Source organism: Perca flavescens, chromosome 5, assembly GCF_004354835.1.
Source record: "Perca flavescens isolate YP-PL-M2 chromosome 5, PFLA_1.0, whole genome shotgun sequence".
Lineage (NCBI taxonomy): Eukaryota > Metazoa > Chordata > Actinopteri > Perciformes > Percidae > Perca > Perca flavescens.
The window spans coordinates 39,616,542-39,633,064 of record NC_041335.1 but is presented as its reverse complement, the minus strand read 5'-3'; the positions used below and the strand labels follow the sequence as shown (position 1 = coordinate 39,633,064).

At 42.5% G+C, this 16,523-nt stretch overlaps 1 protein-coding gene across 28 annotated transcripts in view; it reads left to right on the top strand.

The window, feature by feature from the left end:
- LOC114555448 (serpin A3-5) overlaps nt 1-16,523 on the top strand; it is a 57,377-nt gene that overhangs the window by 14,442 nt on the left and 26,412 nt on the right. For 9 of the 28 annotated variants that reach the window (XM_028577832.1, XM_028577831.1, XM_028577819.1 and 6 more), the window contains 3 exons: nt 2,367-2,521; nt 3,249-3,284; nt 16,389-16,502. In XM_028577832.1, coding sequence (XP_028433633.1) covers nt 2,367-2,521; nt 3,249-3,284; nt 16,389-16,502 — 305 coding nt within the window. Of the gene's footprint in view, nt 1-1,055; nt 1,105-1,138; nt 1,164-2,260; nt 2,546-3,248; nt 3,285-16,388; nt 16,503-16,523 lie in introns of those variants that run through there. The other 19 variants (XM_028577839.1, XM_028577829.1, XM_028577825.1 and 16 more) reach the window with 15 other exon arrangements.

The window sequence follows — 16,523 nt, the reverse complement described above, 5'->3', positions numbered from 1 at the left end:
GGTATACTATACGTTGTGTCGATAAAATCTCTCCTGGGTTTGTGCTCCTTTAATTTTAACAAATCTACATTAAAGTCTCCACATAAGATGATCATCTTATTATTATGTCTTTTATCATACCTGTCAACCATCTTCTCATTAAAGGTAACAAGACAAGATCCAGGTGTTCTATAGATGCAGCTTATTAATATATTGTTGTTTTCTCCACCTCTATTTCTACATTAACACATCCCATGATATTTTCCATTTTTGTTGACATTTCCCTTACTTTTGTACACTTAAATTTGTTGTTCACAAATAGTGCAGCACCACCTAGTGCCTTCCAGGCAGCGCTGCCTGGAAGGAGCCGTGCAGGGACAAAAAAACACCGATAAACGTTCTACATCCTCTTCTTTCTCAGTTATAAGCCAAGTTTCTGATGCTGCAATTACACTAAACATCAAGAAATGTTTCATATAGTCTTTAATTTTAAAGAAGTTGCTATACAGGCTTCTACTGTTAATGTGTATAATTGACAGTGTACCATCCATTATTATTTTGCCTTTAAATTGTTCATCTGTGTAATACTCACAGGTGGGGTTGATGTTATTGTAGAAATAGTCATCAGGGTCAATATTGTTCTCCATTTCATACAGTTCATGTTCATTGAGGTCAATTGTTTCTAGGTTCAAGTTTTCATAGTTTCCATGTGCATATGAAATACTACTCACATAGTTAGGTGGTCCAAATTCACCAAGGTCGTCACGCCTCCGTTGGAGTTGTTTTTTAAACTTTATTTTTCAAGTAAAAATAGATAGATAGATAGATAGATAGATAGATAGATAGATAGACATTATACAACACAAATTTGGAAATTACTCTGTTACAGCATCAGTTTACAGGGAGACACTCTCACACACACGTACACGGACACGCACACGCACACAAAACAATTGTGATGACCCCTCCCATTCATGTGAGCTGGGTAGGATGCAGGCAGAGGTGTGGTAGTCTACACCTGGTTCACATTAGCTTGATTGACTCTCTGTCCTTTAAAGAGGGCTGGAGATTCAGGTCTGGTGATCTCTCTCAATCATCACATCCAGAAAAGGTTTGTTTTTGAGGGTTCGTTACTTTATTATTGACACATTAACCTACACTTTTGATATACATATCAATGATATGTGAGTATAATTAATTATGGGTTAAATAAAGTTAGCTTTAATGTAATCCTTAATTTGGTGTGGCCTCCTTCTTTTTGTCTTGAATTTAAGATGATTCATGACAAGTGGGGGGTCATAATATTTAGCATTTGAGTTAAGGCTTTTGTTACTTTATGTCTAATTGGTATTGCATCTGTTTGGTTGTGCTAATTTGCATTCTCTTGCATTCTAATTTGTTTCTCTGGTCAGAGAGGTAAGAAGCCAGACTGACTTTCTGAATTGTGACTGGTGTAATTGCTTTCACATGATGTCGGTATGTTTTGTGTGTATAAATCCATGTAAAGTAAATCAGGACTTTTAGCGTGTATAGAGCCAGCATATTTCCACCAGACTCCATGTAAATAATCAGGACTTTTACCGTGTATAGAGCCAGCATATCTCCACCAGACTCCATGTAAATAATCAGGACTTTTAGCGTGTATAGAGCCAGCATACCTCCACATGTAAATGGGTGAATTAAGGGTTTATTTCAACCAAACCAGAGTGGTGATTGTTGGAACAGTGGAAAGATGAACCAAGACGGCTTTTGGTAGTTTTATTTAGTTTCTGTCCACTTTGAGTGAAGTGTGTTTTACGATGAGTCCTGATTATTTACATGGAGTCTGGTGTAGTTTGGTGATGGTGATTTCGGGGCTGTTTCATGTTAAACTAAAAGGATCTTACTCTTTAACTAAAAGGTCTCTCTCTGTAGGGATCCATCCCATAATGTTGTCAGACTTGGAATAATCTGAGTCTTGGCAGCAACAACAGAACTTTTAGTGTATGCTAACTGAACACTAGTCCTGTAGGTTACATTACAGCCCAGTTCATGGCTGCTGGTTACAGCCTTGGTGATCAATACTGGACCAGTTTCAAGGAGTTTTGTTTACATCACTCGGTTAAACACAAATCAATAGTGAAATGTGGTCTTGAAAGATACCACCCTTTTAATAAGATTTCTTTGAGCTGAACAGCCCACCTACTCATCAGATTCACATTATACTAAACCTTCAGAAAATGCCACCAGTACAGTTTTTCCTCATACGAACAATGAACATTAACTTTTTCTTTTGTCTTAGTTCATCATGAGGATGTGTGCAGCCGTGGGTCTCTGGGTCCTATCAGCAGTGATCTGCGTGGGCAGAGGTCACGACAACGACCAGGCTGTCAAAGGCTCTATAGTGGACGACAGCGTCTCCGTGGTGAACGACAGCGTCTCCGTGGTGAACGACGCAAACGACAGCGTCTCCGTGGTGAACGACGCAAACGACGGCATCTCCGTGGTGAACGACGGCGTCTCCGTGGTGAACGACTCAAACGACGGCGTCTCCGTGGTGAACGACTCAAACGACAGCGTCTCCGTGGTGAGACGCAAAGCGACAGCGTCTCCGTGGTGAGCGCGCAAGCGGCGGCATCTCCGTGGTGAGCGACAGCGTCTCCGTGGTGAGCAGCCGTGGTTTTCACGCAAACGGCGGCATCTCCGTGGCGAAAGACAGCGTCTCCGTGGTGAGCGGCCCGAAAGACAGCGTCTCCGTGGTGAGCGGCGCGAAGCGACAGCGTCTCCGTGGTGAGCAGCAAGCGACAGCGTCTCCGTGGTGAGCAGACGCAAACGATGGCGTCTCCGTGGTGAGCAGCGCAAGCGCGCCGTCTCCGTGGTGACAGTGTGGAGCGGCATCTCCGTGGTGAGCGACAAGCGTCTCCGTGGTGACGACAGCGTCTCCGTGGTGAGCGATCAGCGGCGTCTCCGTGGTGAACAGGTCCAAAAGCGGCGTCTCCGTGGTGAGCGGCGGCGTCTCCGTGGTGACATATTGCGTCTCCGTGGTGAGCAAACCAAAGGCGATGGCGTCTCCGTGGTGAACAGGCGGCGTCTCCGTGGTGACGACGGCGTCTCCGTGGTGAGCAGCGGAAGCAGCGGCGTCTCCGTGGTGAAAAAATTATATTTGAGTCTCCGTGGTGAGCAGAAGGCGTCTCCGTGGTGAACGAGCGGCGTCTCCGTGGTGAGCGACACGAGCGACGGCGTCTCCGTGGTGAGCGAGCGGCGTCTCCGTGGTGAAAGCGACACGAGCGGACGGCGTCTCCGTGGTGAACGACGGCGTCTCCGTGGTGAGCGGCGTCTCCGTGGTGAACGACACGGCGACGGCGTCTCCGTGGTGGTGCACAGCGTCTCCGTGGTGAACAACGGCGTCTCCGTGGTGAACGAAGCAAACAAAGAGTTTTCCTTCCGACTCTACAGGAAGTTAGCAGCTGATGCTGACTCTCAGGGAAAGAATATCTTCTTCTCCCCGTTCAGTGTGTCGGTGGCCTTGGCTGCGTTGTCCGTGGGAGCGCAGGGGGAGACTCACCGTCAGCTTTTCAGTGGTCTGGGATTCAACAGCTCCCTGACTCAGACAGATGTGGACCAGGCCTTCCAGATGTTCCTCCAGAGGGCCAACAACCCATCTCAGGACGCCAGCGAAGGGACCGCCGTGTTCGTGGATGACCGCTTCAAGCCCAAGCCGGAGTTCCTGCAGACCCTGAATCAGTCGTACTTCACAGATGGGTTCAATGTGGACTTCACCAACGCCACAGAAAGTGCTGGTACCATCAATAAGTACGTGGAGGAGAAGACCAACGGGAAGATTGACAAGCTGGTGGAAAACCTGGATCCAAACACAGTCATGTATCTCATCAGCTACATCTACTACAGAGGTAAGAAGGTCCTGTGGGATGAGATCTAGTCGGTCTGTAATCTAATAGGCTAACATATTGAGGTTAAATTGTGTGCATCAACCAAAGGTTGTATTATTTCTGCTAATTTTGTAACAGGAAAGTGGGAGACTCCGTTTGACCCTAAACTCACCAAGCAGGAAGACTTCAACGTGGAAAACAACACAAAGGTTCAGAGTTTCTCTTAATTCAGAAAAAATCATTCGAGTCCCAGTAATTCACAGGGGCAGAGCCAGACATCGTAAACATTCGGGGTTCAGCCTAAACCTAGAGCGGGGGGGTCCTTAATTTACCAAAGATATCAAGTATTTTTCATGCCGTTAACACAAGTTTGAAAACCTGATAGTGTTAACACCCTAATTTGTTCTGCTTTTTTCAACCCTTTTGCATCATACTACACATTGTATACACTTTATATTACCCGCTTTATACTACACACTGTACATACTTTATACTATACACACTTTATACTACACACATTCTTCATGTTTAAATTGTCATGGTCCAGGTTCCAGTCCCCATGATGACTCTGGAGGATGATTTCTACACCTATCACGATGACCAGCTGAACACTACAGTCCTTCAGCTCCCCTTCACTGGCTCCTACTCCATGCTGCTGATGTTGCCTGACGTCATGGCAACACTGGAGAATGCCGTCTGCCCGAACCACGTCACCCAATGGTTGAAGGCTATGATGACACCCAGGTTGGAGAATCTTAATTTATGCTTCTAATATGTGGAAGGTCTGACAGACTTTTTTAGTTAGAGTAAGGTCCTTTTTAGTTTAACATGAAACAGCCCCAAAATCACAATCACCAGACTCCATGTAAATAATCAGGACTTTTCTCATCATAAAACACACTTCATTCAAAGTGGACCGAAACTAAAATGTGGAAATATGCTGGCTCTATACACACTAAAAGTCCTGATTATTTGTCTGGAGTCGTTAAACTAAAAGATCTTACTCTTTAACTAAAAGGTCTATCTCTGTAGGGATCCTTTCCATAATGTTTTCGGACACTTAGAATAATAATCTGAGTCTGTCAGTTATTTTAAAAACTGCATATCATTGTTTTAAGGCCATAGTAGCCAAATGAAACTTGTGCCCTAGTCAGATTCACTGAATGTTGTTTCTCCCCCCACCGTCTCTCCAAATGTCTTAGGAGATATAGTGTATATATTCCAAAGTTCTCCATCAAGACTTCATACAACCTCAACGTTGTGCTGTCAGAAATGGGAATGACAGACATGTTTGGTGGTCGTGCAAATTTCAGCTGCATTTCAGAGGAGCAAGGACTGGCAGTCTCAGATGTAAGTAAACGGAGAATGGGTTTTATTTCCCACATTCCATTCATCTGTCGTCTCACTTACTCTGCGTTGCGCCGCAGGTTGTGCACAAAGCTTCGCTGGACGTGGACGAGACCGGCGCCACCGCTGCTGCCGCCACAGGCATCGGCATCGGACCGACTTCCATCCAGTTCCCTGTCCCTGTGTTGAAGTTCAATCGTCCATTCATGGTCATCATCACTGACATTAACACAGAGACAATCCTCTTCTTGGGAAGGATTATCAACCCACCCAAGTGATGGATCGTCACTTTGTTTGCTCAAGCACAGCCGTTGCATCTCATATAAAGGAATCAGAAAAAAATTGTTTGTCTCTTGCTTTATTGATTGTAAACTGTTTTTATTGAGCTCTTTGAAGGTAAAATGTAGGGATAAAAAAAAAAAAAAAAACTTCATGAGCATTTGATTTTTATAACTGATCAGAATTTTTTTTTTTTAAATGTAAGAGCTCAAAAGTGACTGCCCACTTTTGAACCGCTCTGGTTCTGGCTATTAAATCAGTTTAACTTAAGTAAAAGTACTTTTTCCACACTGTAAAAGTACAAGTCCTGCATTAAAATTGTTTAAGTCTTAAGTATCGTCAGGAAAGTATGCAAGTTAAAGAACTTGCAGCAAAGTCTTCACAATTTGGAAAGTGGCAATTGTTGATTTTATACAGACTGGTCTTCTACAGGAGCAGAAAAATGAAAGGGGGATTTTAAAGTTGACGGGACACAAAACGAGTGAATGTTCAAAGGCTGACCCTACACTGAACTGCTGGCTAGACTGTGTGAGAGTGGGTTCATTTGGTATGAATGTCATTTAAGTTAAATGTTTGAAAGAGGCTATAGACCCTTTGCAAACACATGACCATGTGACAACACCATGATGGATGGCAAATCTCCAGTAATAATCTGAACAGTGTAGTAGAGAAGTGGAAAGTTTCAATCAGTTTGAAATACATAATACCAAAACTGTATTTATGGCTTCTTCTATTGAACAAGTTGTGTAATCTGTTGAGGAAGGGCATCTGGTAGGTGGTCACAAAGTATTTGGAGAAGTAGGCGATAGCAGGATTGGATGCCTACCCTTAATTCTTCCTCCTCCTGTTTTCGGCAGGGTGGGCACTGCCGACAGTCGAATCTTTTAAACTGACCTTTGTTGATCTGAAATGAAGACGGATTCAGCAACTGCACGGCCTATTTCTCTCTTCAAATGTTTTCAGGAACACGTTTCGGTGAACTGTTTTAGTACAATATGAGATCGTGATCTGAACAAGCCACACACACATTTGGGCCTCATTTATCAGAAAGATTGTTGTGAACATGTTGATGTGAAACACCTGAGAATATATATGTAATATGCAGTGTTGTGCCTGAACGCGTTCACTGAATGATAGTTCATGAACTCGTTCATATTTTGGGTGAACTGAACGTACCGTGTTACTGCCTGAGGAACATTACTGTGAACTCGTTAATATTCTATGGTCCAAATAAACGATGTGCCAGTGTTTTTATATAGGCTATATATGTGCACACACACACACAGACAGACACAAACACGCAGACAGAGACACACATGCACACACAGACATACATAGACACAAACACCAACACACACAGATACACACAGAGAAACATGACACTATGTCATGTTTCAGGTATGAAGAAAGCTATATTTAATATTCTACATGGTTCAAAAACAATAATGTGTCAGTGTTGTTTATATATACAGTATATATATATATATATATATATATATATATATATATATATATATTCATTTACAATTTTTGCCTATTACTTACATACTTTTTGCAGAATTTGGCTCATTATGTCAAAACTCTCCACACAAGCCAATCAGACATAGCACTTGGAGATTAACAACTCACGTCTATGCCAAAATGAAACACTGCAATCAAAACCATACACACAAGCACCATTTGAATTCATCTTTCATATCACCAGCAACACACTGATGGGCAGAGTTCTCTAAATGTTTACCTGAGGCCTGTCTGTATAATAGCTAAGGCTCAGACCGATTGGTGTTCTATTTCAGGTCTGTATGTAAGTTCCTACAATTGCCAGATGAGTTTTGCATTTTGAGTGTTTTTACCAATGACAACAGGAGATTTAGTTTTCGAACAAAGTGTCTAATGTAAGAAAACGTGTGTAGGGTTGTACAATAAGTGTGTTAAAGAATTGCAAACAAAATGCATAGTTGATAATGTGTTTAAACTATGGTTACACTGTGTTTAAGGTATGGTTACACTGTTGAAGGTATGGTTACACTGTGTTTAAGGTATGGTTACACTGTGTTTAAGGTAAGGTTACACTGTTTAAGGTATGGTTACACTGTTGAAGGTATGGTTACACTGTGTTTAAGGTATGGTTACACTGTGTTTAAGGTATGGTTACACTGTGTTTAAGGTATGGTTACACTGTGTTTAAGGTATGGTTACACTGTTGAAGGTATGGTTACACTGTGTTTAAGATATGGTTACACTGTGTTTAAGGTATGGTTACACTGTGTTTAAGGTATGGTTACACTGTTGAATGGTTACACTGTGTTTATATGGTTACACTGTTTTAAGGTATGGTTTAAGGTATGGTTACACTGTTTGTTTAAGGTATGGTTACACTGTTGAAGGGTATGGTTACACTGTGTTTAAGGTATGGTTACATGTTACACTGTTTAAGGTGGTTACACTGTGTTTAAGGTATGGTTACACTGTGTTTAAGGTATGGTTACACTGTTTGTATGGTTACACTGTGTTTAAGGTATGGTTACACTGTGTTTGTGTTTAAGGTATGGTTACACTGTGTTTAAGGTATGGTTACACTGTTTAAGGTATGGTTACACTGTGTTTAAGGTATGGTTACACTGTGTTTAAGGTATGGCTACACTGTGTTTAAGGTATGGTTACACTGTTTAAGGTATGGTTACACTGTGTTTAAGGTATGGTTACACTGTTTAAGGTATGGTTACACTGTGTTTAAAGGAACACGCCGACTTATTGGGAATTTAGCTTATTCACTGTAAACCCCAGAGTTAGACAAGTCGATACATACCCTTCTCATTTCCGTGAGTGCTGTAATGCTGTCTGACGGCTCCAGCGGCATCCGGCCAGCACAGAACATGCAGGTGAATGGTTCCAGTAATCCTACTGCTCCGAATAATGAGAAAATAACGCCAACATGTTCCTATTTACATGTTGTGATTTATAGAGTCACAGCGTGTACAAAAAACAACGTAACATGAGACACAGCCGTCTTCTAACCGTAAACAAACCAGGAACTATATTCTCAGGCGGAAGAATATAGTACTTGGGCAGAGTGATATGCTCGCAGCAAGCCTGTCTGAGAATATAGTTCCCGGTTTGTTTACTGTTAGAAGATGGCTGTGTCTCATGTTACGATGTTTTTTGTTCACGCTGTGACTATACAAATCACAACATGTAAATAGGAACATGTTGGAGTTATTTTGTCACTTTTGTCACAATTCAGAGCAGTAGGCTAGTTGGAACCAGTTACCTGCAGGATCTGTGCTAGGCTAAGCTAATGCTGGAACCGTCAGACAGCGTTACAGCACGCACGGAGATGAGAAGGGTATGTATCGACTTGTCTTACTCTGGGGGATACGGTGAATAAGATAAATTCCCAATAAGTCGGCGTGTTCCTTTAAGGGATGGTTACACTGTTGAAGGTATGGTTACACTGTGTTTAAGGTAAGGTTACACTGTGTTTAAGGTATGGTTACACTGTTGAAGGTATGGTTACACTGGGTTTAAGGTATGGTTACAGGTATGGTGACTATACAAATCACAACATGTAAATAGGAACATGTTGGAGTTATTTTGTCACTTTTGTCACAATTCAGAGCAGTAGGCTAGTTGGAACCAGTTACCTGCAGGATCTCTGCTAGGCTAAGCTAATGCTGGAACCGTCAGACAGCGTTACAGCACGCACGGAGATGAGAAGGGTATGTATTGACTTGTCTTACTCTGGGGTATACGGTGAATAAGCTAAATTCCCAATAAGTCGGCGTGTTCCTTTAAGGTATGGTTACACTGTGTTTAAGGTATGGTTACACTGTGTTTAAGGTATGGTTACACTGTTTAAGGTATGGTTACACTGTGTTTAAGGTATGGTTACACTGTTTAAGGTATGGTTACACTGTTTAAGGTATGGTTACACTGTTTAAGGTATGGTTACACTGTGTTTAAGGTATGGTTACACTGTTTAAGGTATGCTTACACTGTTTAAGGTATGGTTACACTGTGTTTAAGGTATGGTTACACTGTTTAAGGTATGGTTACACTGTGTTTAAGGTATGGTTACACTGTGTTTAAGGTATGGTTACACTGTTTAAGGTATGGTTACACTGTGTTTAAGGTATGGTTACACTGTGTTTAAGGTATGGTTACACTGTATATAAGCTATGGTTACACTGTGTTTAAGGTATGTTACACTGGGTTTAAGGTATGGTTACACTGTATATAAGCTATGGTTACACTGTGTTTAAGGTGTGCTAAAAGACGTTTAGGTTTTGAGGCTTTGGTCTAAGCATTCGTTTTTAGCGCGTAAGCAATGGGCAAAAACTGTAAAAAATATATTTTTATTATTTTATTGTCATTTTTATTTATTTATTTTTTGAGGCCGTAAAATTCATGTGAACATTGTCAACAACCAATGGGTGCTCTCGCCCAGCACCAATCAGAAAGCAGCTAGAGACAGTTTGGGTCATGGTTGCTATGGTGCCGTGCTAAGCTAAACGCTAAACAGGGGCAGTTGCTGCTTTTCAACACTTCTGAAGAGAGTCAACCAACGGGGGATTTACCGGCAGATAAACACAGACCTCCGGCCTCTCGAGAAATTCATCTGCAGGTACGGCAGAGTCCAAGACAGTTTGGGAAAGTCTGTGAGAGTCCATGAGAGTCCTGCAGAGTTAAGGAGATTCCTTGAAAGCCCTGAGAGTCACATAGAGTCCTGGAAAGTCCAAGAAACTCTGTGAAAGTCTGTGAGAGTCCAGGAGAGTCCGAGAGTCTTGCAGAATCTGGAAGTTGCAGTCAGACTGAGGACAGCAGCGCTTTGGGTCTGATCCGCCTGCAAAGGACAGAGAGCTGTTGTCTTCTTGTGAGTGATAGATAGATAGATAGATAGATAGATAGATAGATAGATAGATAGATAGATAGATAGATAGATAGATAGATAGATAGATAGATAGATAGATAGATAGATAGATAGATTGATAGATATTTTATTGATCCCAAAAAAAATGGAAAATTCCAGTGTTGCAGCAGCAAAGTATCAGACACACAGCACACGTACAGAATATACATGAAATAATAGAATACAACATGAGATAATAATAGGATAGATTATAAGAACAAATGATTTAAAATATATACAAGTTGGGAATAAAAATGTACAACTGTTGAACTAGTATTGATAAAGATGTATTTAACATCTTTATCAATACAAGCACTTAGTGCAGTTGTGATGTCAATGAGTCTTATCTAACACTAGGTGATGAAGTGTTAAAAACTTTGAGTGGGGGGGGGAGAGGGTGGTCGGGCATATCTGTATGATATATATATGTGTCCTGTTTGCAGCCAATAACGGAGCCAGCCTTCCTGATCAGCTTGTTCAGTCTGTTTGTGTGGCTGGCTCCGATGATGCTGCTCCAGCAGATGGCCGAGGAGAACAGAGCACTGGCCACAACAGACTGGTAGAACATCTCCAACACCACAACAGATCCAACACCACAACAGACTGGTAGAACATCTCCAACACCACAACAGACTGGTACAACATCTCCAACACCACAACAGAATGGTACAACATCTCCAACACCACAACAGACTGGTAGAACATCTCCAACACCACAACAGAATGGTACAACATCTCCAACACCACAACAGAATGGATCTCCAACACCACAACAGACTGGTAGAACATCTCCAACACCACAACAGACTGGTACAAAATCTCCAACACCACAACAGACTGGTAGAACATCTCCAACACCACAACAGGCTGGTAGAACATCTCCAACACCACAACAGAATGGTAGAACATCTCCAACACCACAACAGAATGGTCGAAAATCTCCAACACCACAACAGAATGGTCGAAAATCTCCAACACCACAACAGAATGGTAGAACATCTCCAAAACCACAACAGACTGGTAGAACATCTCCAACACCACAACAGAATGGTAAAACATCTCCAACACCAGAACAGACTAGTAGAACATCTCCCACACCACAACATCTCCAACACCACAACAGACTGGTAGAACATCTCCAACACCACAACAGAATGGTAGAACATCTCCAACACCACAACAGACTGGTAGAACATCTCCAACACCACAACAGACTGGTACAACATCTCCAACACCACAACAGACTGGTAGAACATCTCCAACACCACAACAGACTGGTAGAACATCTCGAACACCACAACAGAATGGTAGAACATCTCCAACACCACAACAAAATGGTAGAACATCTCCAACACCACAACAGACTGGTAGAACATCTCTAACACCACAACAGAATGCTAGAACATCTCCAACACCACAACACACTGGTACAACATCTCTAACACCACAACAGATCCAACACCACAACAGAATGGTAAAACATCTCCAACACCACAACAGACTAGTAGAACGTCTCGAACACCACAACAGACTGGTAGAACATCTCCAACACCACAACAGACTAGTAGAACATCTCCAACACCACAACAAAATGGTAGAACATCTCCAACACCACAACAGAATGGTAGAACATCTCCAACACCACAACAGACTGGTAGAACATCTCCAACACCACAACAGACTGGTAGAACATCTCCAACACCACAACAGACTGGTACAAAATCTCCAACACCACAACAGAATGGTAGAACATCTCCAACACCACAACAGAATGGTACAACATCTCCAACACCACAACAGAATGGTACAACATCTCCAACACCACAACAGAATGGTAGAACATCTCCAACACCACAACAGACTGGTACAACATCTCCAACATCCTGGTGGCCACGGTGAAGGATCTCAGCTTCCTCTGCTCATCACCTTCTTGTAAACAGCAGTGCTGTTGATATTCCACTTCAGTTGTTGATGTTGACACCCAGGTATCTGTACTCCTAAACCATCTCCTCCCAGGATGCAAAGGGGCTGCGGAGCTGTTCCCTTCATCCTGAAGTCGATCACCATCTCTCTGGTCTTATCCAGGTTCAGCAGCAGGTGATTCTTACCAGACCACTCCACAAAGTCGTCCACCAGCACTCTGTACTCTCCCTCCTGTCCATCCCTGATACACACAACAACTGCAAAGTCATCAGAGAACTTCTGTAGGTGACATGACTCTGAGTTGTACTGGAAGGCTGTGGTGTATAAGGTGAACAGAAAAGGGAGACAGCACAGTCCCCTGTGGAGCCCCCTGTACCACTCACCACCACAGACAGATCAGACTGAGGTCTGTCTGTCATTGATCCAGGAGACTGAGGTCTGTCTGTCAGGTAGTCATTGATCCAGGAGACTGAGGTCTGTCTGTCAGGTAGTCATTGATCCAGGAGACTGAGGTCTGTCTGTCAGGTAGTCTGATCCAGGAGACTGAGGTCTGTCTGTCAGGTAGTCAGTGATCCAGGAGACTGAGGTCTGTCTGTCAGGTAGTCATTGATCCAGGAGACTGAGGTCTGTCTGTCAGGTAGTCATTGATCCAGGGTGAGGTCTGTCTGTCAGTCAGTGATCCAGGAGACTGAGGTCTGTCTGTCAGGTAGTCTGATCCAGGAGACTGAGGTCTGTCTGTCAGGTAGTCAGTGATGCAGGAGACTGAGGTCTGTCTGTCAGGTAGTCAGTGATCCAGGAGACTGAGGTCTGTCTGTCAGGTAGTCAGTGATCCAGGAGACTGAGGTCTGTCTGTCAGGTAGTCATTGATCCAGGAGACTGAGGTCTGTCTGTCAGGTAGTCAGTGATCCAGGAGACTGAGGTCTGTCTGTCAGGTAGTCAGTGATCCAGGAGACTGAGGTCTGTCTGTCAGGTAGTCAGTGATGCAGGAGACTGTGGACAGCTTCTCACACAGTAGCAGTGGCTGGATGGTGTTGAATGCACTGGAGAAATCAAAATCTGTCATTCTCACAGTGCTGCCACCGCCATCCAGGTGCCAATGATCTCGCTGCAGGAGACAGATGACAGCATCGTCTACTCCCAGACAAGGCTGGTCCAGAGAAGATCTCACCTGCGGCCTTATTTATTCTCAATTTGCTAGTCAAGTTATTTGTATATTTCTCATATTCATCTTCTGCTTCCTTTGTTCTAAATTGTAGAAACTGCTCCTATTTTTTGGGTATTTGTAGGCCTTTATTGACAGGACAGCTGAAGAAATGAAAGGGGTGAGAGAGAGGGGGGAATGACATGCAGCAAAGGGCCGCAGATCAGAGTCGAACCCGCGGCCACTGCGTCAAGGAGTAAACCTCTAGATATGGGTGCCCGCTCTACCAGCTGAGCTATCCGGGTGCCCAGCCTTAACCCCTCCTTAAGGGCCTCTATGGTGTCAGCTGTTTTTTTCAGAGTCAACTTAGCAATTTTGAAGTTTCTCTGTGTATTTTCTTTTGAGAAATTTTGCAGGGTAACAAACACGGGATGATGGTCACTTATATCATTGATAAGCAATCCACTTAGTAATCTATTTCCAATTTCACTGGTAAAGATGTTATCAATTCAGTTGTTATTCTAGTTAGCTTTAAGATTGTAGCTAATAGACCTACTGGTATACTATACATTGTGTCGATAAAATCTCTCCTGGGTTTGTGCTCCTTTAATTTTAACAAATCTACATTAAAGTCTCTACATAAGATGATCATCTAATTATTATGTCTGTTATCATACCTGTCAACCATCTTCTCATTAAAGGTAACAAGACAAGATCCAGGTGTTCTATAGATGCAGCTTATTAATATATTTGTTGTTTTCTCCACCTCTATTTCTACATTAACACATCCCATGATATTTTCCATTTTTGTTGACATTTCCCTTACTTTTGTACACTTAAATTTGTTGTTCACAAATAGTGCAACACCACCTAGTGCCTTCCAGGCAGTGCTGCCTGGAAGGAGCCGATGGGTCAAAAAACACCGATAAACGTTCTACATCCTCTTCTTTCTCAGTTATAAGCCAAGTTTCTGATGCAGCAATTACACTAAACATCGAGAAATGTTTCATATAGTCTTTAATTTTAAAGAAGTTGCTATACAGGCTTCTACTGTTAATGTGTATAATTGACAGTGTACCATCCATTATTATTTTGCCTTTAAATTGTTCATCTGTGTAATACTCACAGGTGTGGTTGATGTTATTGTAGAAATAGTCATCAGGGTCAATATTGTTCTCCATTTCATACAGTTCATGTTCATTGAGGTCAATTGTTTCTAGGTTCAAGTTTTCATAGTTTCCATGTGCATATGAAATACTACTCACATAGTTAGGTGGTCCAAATTCACCAAGGTCGTCACGCCTCCGTTGGAGTTGTTTTTTAAACTTTATTTTTCAAGTAAAAATAGATAGATAGATAGATAGACATTATACAACACAAATTTGAAATTACTCTGTTACAGCATCAGTTTACAGGGAGACACTCTCACACACACATACACGCACACACGCACACGCACACGCACACACACATATACACACACACACACACACACACACACACAACAATTGTGATGACCCCTCCCATTCATGTGAGCTGGGTAGGAGGCAGGCAGAGGTGTGGTAGTCTACACCTGGTTCACATTAGCTTGATTGACTCTCTGTCCTTTAAAGAGGGCTGGAGATTCAGGTCTGGTGATCTCTCTCAATCCTCACATCCAGAAAAGGTTTGTTTTTGAGGTTTCGTTACTTTATTATTGACACATTAACCTACACTTTTGATATACATATCAATGATATGTGAGTATAATTAATTATGGGTTAAATAAAGTTAGCTTCAATGTAATCCTTAATTTGGTGTGGCCTCCTTTTTTTTGTCTTGAATTTAAGATGATTCATGACAAGTGGGGGGGTCATATTATTTAGCGTTTGAGTTAAGGCTTTTGTTACTTTGTCTAATTGGTATTGCACCAGTTTGGTTGTGCTAATTTGCATTGATTTGTTTCTCTGGTCAGAGAGGTAAGAAGCCAGACTGACTTTCTGAATTGTGACTGGTGTAATTGCTTTCACATGATGTCGGTATGTTTAGTGTGTATAAATCCATGTAAATAATCAGGACTTTTAGTGTGTATAGAGCCAGCATATCTCCACCAGACTCCATGTAAATAATCAGGACTTTTAGCGTGTATAGAGCCAGCATATCTCCACCAGACTCCATGTAAATAATCAGGACTTTTAGTGTACATAGAGCCAGCATATCTCCACATGTAAATGGGTGAATTAAGGGTTTATTTCAACCAAACCAGAGTGGTGATTGTTGGAACAGTGGAAAGATGAACCAAGACGGCTTTTGGTAGTTTTATTTAGTTTCTGTCCACTTTGAGTGAAGTGTGTTTTACGATGAGTCCTGATTATTTACATGGAGTCTGGTGTAGTTTGGTGATGGTGATTTTGGGGCGGTTTCATGTTAAACTAAAAGGATCTTACTCTTTAACTAAAAGGACTCTCTGTAGGGATCCATCCCATAATGTTGTCAGACTTGGAATAATCTGAGTCTTGGCAGCAACAACAGAACTTTTAGTGTATTCTAACTGAACACTAGTCCTGTAGGTTACATTACAGCCCAGTTCATGGCTGCTGGTTACAGCCTTGGTGATCAATACTGGATCTGTTTCAAGGAGTTTTGTTTACGTCACTCGGTTAAACACAAATCAATAGTGAAATGTGGTCTAGCTTGAAAGATGCCACCCTTTTAATAAGATTTCTTTGAGATGAACAGCCCACCTACTCATCAGATTCACATTATACCACCAGTACAGTTTTTCCTCATACGAACAATGAAACTGAACTTTTTCTTTTTTTTGTCTTAGTTCAACATGAGGATGTGTGCAGCCGTGGGTCTCTGGGTCCTATCAGCGGTGATCTGCGTGGGCAGAGGTCACGACAACCACCAGGCTGTCAAAGGCTCTGTAGTGGACGGCAGCGCAAACATCGTCTCCGTGGTGAACGACGGCGTCTCCGTGGTGAACGACGCAAACGACGGCGTCTCCGTGGTGAACGACGGCGTCTCCGTGGTGAACGACGGCGTCTCCGTGGTGAACGACGGCGTCTCCGTGGTGAGCGTGGCGTCTCCGTGG